General features: G+C 36.9%; 2 protein-coding genes across 2 annotated transcripts; both read left to right on the top strand.

The window, feature by feature from the left end:
• On the top strand, nucleotides 1-1785 carry LOC113703338 (premnaspirodiene oxygenase). The gene is made up of 2 exons (XM_027224660.2): nucleotides 1-942; nucleotides 1036-1785. Exons 1-2 carry the CDS (start codon nucleotides 40-42, stop codon nucleotides 1645-1647), a joined length of 1515 nt encoding a protein of 504 aa, XP_027080461.1. The 5' UTR covers nucleotides 1-39; the 3' UTR covers nucleotides 1648-1785.
• A 959-nt stretch (nucleotides 1786-2744) lies between these two features.
• LOC113703534 (premnaspirodiene oxygenase-like) lies at nucleotides 2745-4640 on the top strand. The gene is made up of 2 exons (XM_027224931.2): nucleotides 2745-3777; nucleotides 3869-4640. Exons 1-2 carry the CDS (start codon nucleotides 2875-2877, stop codon nucleotides 4478-4480), a joined length of 1515 nt encoding a protein of 504 aa, XP_027080732.1. The 5' UTR covers nucleotides 2745-2874; the 3' UTR covers nucleotides 4481-4640.
• Nucleotides 4641-7427: the final 2787 nt, after the last annotated feature.

Genomic DNA, 7427 nt, shown 5'->3' with positions numbered 1-7427 from the left:
TAAGAGTAGCGTGAGTAGAGTACGGATCATCCCCTAACAATGGAACTTCCCTTCAACTTCATTGCTCTCTTTCTTTTGGTAGCCTTCATTTCAACTTTAATCAAGCAAAGGAATGGATCCAAAGCAGCCCAAAAGCTGCCTCCATCTCCATGGAAGCTACCTTTAATTGGAAACTTGCATCATTTGATAGGTTGCCCACCCCATCATGCTCTCAGAAATTTATCTGAAAAACATGGACCTCTAATGCACTTTCAGCTCGGTGAAGTTTCTTCAATTGTCGTATCATCGTCCCGTCTTGCAAAAGAGCTATTAAAAACTCATGATCTTGAATTTGCAGATCGAGCTGAATTTCTAGCAACCAAGATACTGTGCTATGACTATGGAGATATTGCTTCTGCTCCATATGGTGACTACTGGAGACAAATGCGCAAAATTTGTGCACAGGAACTCCTGAGTCCAAAAAGTGTTCGATCGTTTGGTTGTATTCGTCAAGATGAGGCTTTGAACCTTATTTCATCGATCAAGACTCTGGCTGGTGCCGGAAAAATTGTCAATCTAAAAGAGAAACTGGCCTCATACACGAGCTCCATGGTTTGCAGAGCAGCATTTGGGAAAGTCAGCAAGGACAACCACAAAGCGTTCTTACAGTTAGTTATGGAAGCACTGCCCCTTTCAAGTGCTTTTGAAATATCTGATTTGTTTCCTTCCCTCAAGATTCTTCATCCCTTCTTTTCAGCCAAAACAAAGTTGATGAAGGTCCACCATAAGATGGATGTCATTTTGGACAAAATTATTGATCAACATATTGACAACCTAGCAAGAACAAAGATGACGATGGGCGAATCCGGCCACGAAGATCTAACTGATGTTCTACTAAGAGTTAAAGAAAGTGGTGACCTTCAATTTCCAATTACCAAAAACAATGTCAAAGCAGTCCTATTTGTAAGCAGTAGTTTAGCAAATTTTTGGCTTCCTGATCTAAAGTTTAATTAATATGTTTGCTCTCTGACAAAGAGGATTCAACACTTGATGCAGGACATGTTTTTAGGGGGGACCGAAACTTCGTCCACTACATTGGAGTGGGCGATGTCCGAGCTGATGAAAAATCCAAATGTGATGACCAAGGTTCAGAATGAAATAAGGAAAGCTTTTACGGGAAAGAAGACCATTGAAGAAAATGAGATACAACAGTTGCAATACTTAAAGCTAGTGATTAAAGAAACTTTGAGGTTACATCCTCCCGCCCCTTTATCAGTTCCCAAACAATGCAGGGAGCAATGTGAAATAGATGGATATAGCATCCCCGTGAAAACAAGGCTGTTTGTTAATACTTGGGCAATCGCAAGAGATCCTGAATATTGGGATGATCCAGAGAGTTTCAAGCCAGAGAGATTCGAAAACAGTTCAATTGATTTCACAGGAAATCACTTTGAACTTTTACCATTTGGTTCAGGAAGAAGGATTTGCCCGGGAATATCATTTGGTATAGCCAATGTTGAGCTTCCTTTAACTCTTTTGCTCTATCATTTTGACTGGAGGCTCCCAAATGGCCTGAGCCCTGATGACTTAGACATGATAGAGAGCGTTGGAATTGCTACAACTAGGAAAAATGACCTTTGCTTGCTGGCCACTCTATATGATCCTTAACTTGATAGGGCACTGTAACCTCCAAAGACGGACATATTGGCATATCTTTTGACGGTCAACAGCATTTTAGTCATCTTACCAGATTTCCATTTTCACATTTTGAGTTATTCAGAATAAATTTTGGTTTAATTAGTTCAAGTTTTGAATTGGTAAGTTTGTAGTTTGGCTGATGTTGGTGGTAATGCCTTATGTAGCTCTATCCATTTTGTGTGTGATTTTAATTTTCAAGCGTTAGATCACATTTCTTTAGGATGAATTAATTTTTTCTTTTTAAAGGAAAGGGGATTTAGTTAAATTGTCTCTAAACAATTTTGTGCTTTCATAGTTCTAAACAGTAAGGCCCTACATGGAGACGGACAGAAAATAAAAAAAAAAAAAAAATTTATGCATTGCAGCTTGCGATTGATCTAAGTAAATTGATTCTCTGACAATTTGACTAACTTTAATCAAGATTTATCTTTCATGCCTCTATTCCAAATACTTGCGCTTCCAGCAAGATCTCTGGCAATATGACAATATTGTTTTTCATCAACATGGTTTACCCCTTTGTAGTTTCGCGTTTTACCATACTATCCCCGATTGTTCAATTATTTTCACTTAACTCCCTTGCAATTTTCTTTAAATTGGAAAATAGATGAAAGCACCTCGGATTGACCCAATCATCTTATTTTAGGCAAGCCATATGATATATAAGGATTCTTATTAAAGCCTTCATTCTGCCTTTATCTGCTAGCGGTTTTCCTTGAAATTTATTTTGGAGGACAAAAGAAAATTGGCCTATGCAGATTTCAGTGCTTCCAAATTACAACCTGATAATAAAAAAGAAAAAAGATTCAATCTCTTTGTGCTTTAAAGTCACAAAATTGGGTGGCTAAAGTCATATTTCTTAGCTCTTTGTGGATTTATTGCTGAAAATCAGGCTATAGGTTAATTAGTTGCTAAATTTTTTTTTAAAAATTTTTTTTAATGGAAGAGCAATGGGATTTGAGAAAGGAAAAAGAGAAGGGGAATTAGAACCCAAGACGGAAAAGAAACTCCGTGCAGAGGAAGTGTTACCTTTTTTCCGCATGCCAAAGTTGATTTCACTCAACAATAGGATCTTTGCCCAGTTCTCTATTTTCATCTATTTAGTCACATCTGACTCAAAATTTTCTAATTATCTGTTTTATCTTAAGAAAGAGATATATTACTTTCACCACTGGGATTCAAAGATCATATTGCCAAACAATGGAACTCCCCTTCAACTTCATTGCCTTCTTTCTTTTCCTTGCCTTTGTCTTATGTTTAATCAAGGAATGGAAGAGATCCAAAGCAGCCCAAAAGCTTCCACCATCTCCTTTAAAGCTACCTGTTATTGGAAACATGCACCATTTGGTCGGTTCCCCACCCCATCACGCTCTAAGAAAATTAGCTAGGCAACATGGAGCTCTGATGCACCTTCAACTCGGTGAAATTTCTTCAATCGTTGTATCATCGCCACATTTGGCTAAAGAGATCATGAAAACTCATGATCTTGCCTTCGCGAATCGGGCAGAATTTCTAACGAGCAAGATCTTAATGTATAACAGCTCAGACATTGCTTGCTGCCCATACGGTGACTACTGGAGACAAATGCGAAAAATTTGCACTCTGGAACTCCTTAGTGCTAAAAATGTCCGATCTTTTGGCTCCATCAGGCAAGATGAGGCTTCGCATCTTGTGGCATCTGTTCAGGCTTTAGCTGCTGCTGGAAAACTAATTAACATAAGCGAGAAACTGTACTCGTACACGAGTTCTATGGTTTGCAGAGCAGCATTTGGGAAAGTAAGCAAAGACCTTCACCGTGAATTCTTACAGCTAACGAGTGAATCAGCACCCCTTTCAAGTACCTTCGATATTTCTGATCTGTTTCCATCTTTCAAGATTCTTCATCCCCTCCTTTCGGTCAAGAGCCAACTGGTTAAGATCCATCTTAAGATGGATAAACTGCTTGGCAACATAATTGATCAGCACATCGACAACCTAGCCAGAACAAATATGGCCACTGGTGAATCCGGCAATGAAGATCTAATTGATGTTTTACTTCGAGTTAAAGAAAGCGGTGACCTTCAATTTCCAATCGCCAATAATAACATCAAGGCTATTGTAATAGTAAGCACTGATGCAGTAAAATTTCACCTTAATTTCTGCAACGTTTAACTCCCTTGACTCCTTAAACTTGTTTCTTTTGGGATTAATGCAGGACGTGTTTTCAGCCGGAACTGAAACTTCATCCACGACTGTGGAATGGGCTATGTCAGAGATGGTTAGAAATCCAAATGTTATGGCCAAAGCTCAATCTGAAATAAGGACAGCCTTCAAGGGAAAGAAAAAAATTGAAGAAACTGACATTCAAGAATTGAAGTACCTAAAGTTAGTGATCAAAGAAACTCTTAGGTTACATCCTCCAGTCCCTTTGCTAGTTCCTAGAGAATGCAGGGAGGAATGTGAAATTGAGGGATACACCATTCCCGTCAAGACAAGAGTCTTAGTCAATGCCTGGGCAATAGGGAGAGATCCTGAGTATTGGGATGATCCGGAGAGTTTTAAACCAGACAGATTCAAAACCAATCCACTTGATTTCACAGGAACTCACTTCGAGTATCTACCGTTTGGTGCAGGCAGGAGGATGTGCCCTGGAATTTCATTTGGCTTAGCTAATGTTGACCTTCCTTTAGCTCTTCTGCTTTACCACTTCAACTGGAAACTCCCGAATGGCCTTGATCCCTGTGACTTAGACATGTCAGAGACAGTAGGAATAACAGCATCAAGAAAAGATAGCCTTCGTTTGCTAGCCACATCATATGATCCTTAGCTTCAAAAGCCATATTAAGCTTCTGTGGATTCAACACATGAGCTGCCGACTGGGCTCTCATGATTCTGTCACATTTTCGATTCTCGATTTTAATTTGCTATCAATATATTATGGGGCATATGTTCTGTTTATGTTTGAAATACAATTGTTGTTGATAGAAGATGTAATTTCAACCTAAGCCTTGATAAGGCTAAAGCATAGCTGTCTTTGATTACAACACTCGAGTATGTTGGGAATGAAACTGCATTAAACTTTTATCAGAGTTTACGCATACCGGCTAATTTTGGTACTTGAAATCTTAAACTATAGAAGGTAAGTATAGCATTCAAAATCTTAAGGTGCTAAGCAAAATAGTCAGAAAATGAGAGGAGAAAATGAGAGGAATTTCTCAAATTATCCCTGAAAGAAAATAATTCTAATTGGGATTGGAAAAAATAGTCAATTCAGGCATATCCTTTTTTTTTTTTTTTTATGGCAAAGAGACTGAGTAAGGGGCTAGCAGGTATATAACTCCGACCTACAATCCAAATAGGAATGAAGTCTCTTTTTTATGGCCATTGAGTCCAAGCTCAGTGGTTCAATTTAGGCATATTGGGAGGAGTTGTGTTACAACTTTGTTGTCAGATTCTCTCGTTTTCGCCTGTCGTCAATGCAAGAATGGTACGTGCTTCACTAGCAATTATTCCCTTACCAACGGTGTCATATTGCAAGAGAAATATTCGTGTAAAACTCCCAAACCAGTAAAACCCCGAAAGGGGATAAATTACTTTTTACTGCCATGTGATTTCGCATTTTATCACACTATCCTCTTTTAATTCTGCATTACTTAATTAATCTCCTGTATATATAGTTTTCTGTAAAATGGAAAATAGACAAAAAAGGATCTCAAGTTACGGTGATTGACACAGAATCGCTTTAGAAACGTGTGTGAAGCATGAATAAGGCATAGCATGGATTCTAGTTTAAAAAAATATATCACAATAGGATATCATTCTTTGATTTTTTGTAATATCCACTTAAGGGCTCGTTTGGGGTTGCAATAATTATTGAAAAGTACTTTATTAATAGAGTTTTTAATAAAAATACTTATTAACTGCTTTAGTACTTTTAAATTTATTATTTGGAGATAAAGTTTAATAAGTACTTATTTTATTGGATAATGTGTAATTTAAAAATTTTTAAAAGTATTTATCTCTTTATTTGGTTCATAATATAGGATAAAATGATTAAATTTGATATTTTATTTTTTAAATCACAAAAGCTACTCTAAAAGCATCAAATTTAAGTTTTTGCTATAAGTATTTTAAAATCAAAGTTCTACTCCTAATTTTATGGAATGATATTCACCAAACGATTTAAAAGTACTTTTTGTACCTAAAAGAGCTTTTTTACTAAAAGCACCGCAACTCTAAATGGAGCCTAAAGCAAAGAAAGAAAATCAAAGTTCACTTTAACTATTACAATCCATTCTATTACTATGAGGGACACAGACTCCCCTAGTGTCCTCATCAAAAGCAAAAGAAAGTACATGAGAACATGCATAAAAAATTACAAAGTTCAGGATTAATGAACTGCCCAATTTTCCAGAAGGTCAGCACACCTGTTTGCTTCGCGATAGACATGTCTGAGTTTAACCTGCAGAAGCGTGAAAGCAGGCATCTGTAGTCCATAATAATAGGATGTAAAAGATGATCAGTGTTGATAGTAGAATTTAGCAAAGAAATAATGCCAACACAGTCTACTTCAACTTCTAAGGCAGGGATTTTGAGAGAGATAGCCAGATGAATTCCTTCTCCGATGCCCCAGACAACAACCTTGATCCGGGATCATATTACGTGTCATAAGTCATGACAGGGATCTCCGTTCTAGCAGAAAGATGCTTGATCTGGGATCAAAGATTATTTGAATTTTTCTTTTGTATTTTTTTGCCTTACTGCTACAATTTTTTAGTGATGATACTGTAACACATCCTAAACTAGCAAAGCTGTTATTGTTTTTTTTTACGGCAAAGATAATATCTTTATAACCTAATCTATCCTAATTTAAAAAAAAAAGAGTCTAAAAGAAACTGTGTATAAGAAAGAAACTAGTTGATCGAAGGAGTCCAAGGAGGGAGGACTAAGTCCCTCTTTGGTAACCACCGAAAGCTCTGTGGTTAACTAGTAAAGCTGTTACGTATCACTAGATTTAGTCAAAACTTTGATCAAGACAACAACCTTTATTTAGTTGAAAGGTAAACAGAAAATGGGGGAGAGAGGGTTAGTAAAGCTGTTACGTATCACTAGATTTAGTCAAATTTGGACATGGTTTGGACACGGGTCAGTCTACTTTGATCAAGACAACAACCTTTTATTTAGTTGAAAGGTAAACGGAAAATGGGGAAAAAAGAGAGAGAGAGGGAGAATTTCAAGTAAACCAAATCATCTTTTTTTTTGCCTCTAATAAGAAAAAAGATAAATGAGTTTGGCTTCTATCACTATTTGGAATCTGAAAAATACCTCCAAAACTATAGGTTGCTTATAGAATTTTTACAGATGATTAATTAACATACCTCTCACATCAGTCATAAAATTAGAACATATGATTTATTAACACTACTCTCACATCAGTAACAAAATTTGAGTACAGGACCTTCTGTGATAAAGTAATCCGTGTACCAAACTAACCTATGTTGGTAACCAAATCAACTTATGAGCTATCACCTTAGATGCCATTGCACTAGTATCACTTAATTTTCAAGTCAATCACTATCAATGGAGTGTTAAGAATTTCAAATCAACCAAATCACCTTATTGTCTGTTCTATCTCATAAATAAACAAATTAAAACGGCATTTTTCTACTGAAAATTGACATGTTAGACGCCCTACTCAGCATCAACAAAGTAGGGAGGAGTTAGGAAAAAGTTTCTTTCACGAGTTGCGTCTGGGGCAACCTTCTTTGAGCTGC

Source organism: Coffea arabica, chromosome 8e (assembly GCF_036785885.1).
Source record: "Coffea arabica cultivar ET-39 chromosome 8e, Coffea Arabica ET-39 HiFi, whole genome shotgun sequence".
NCBI lineage: Eukaryota > Viridiplantae > Streptophyta > Magnoliopsida > Gentianales > Rubiaceae > Coffea > Coffea arabica.
The sequence above is the reverse complement of the archived record's forward strand: the minus strand, read 5'-3'. Positions and strand labels throughout refer to the sequence as shown.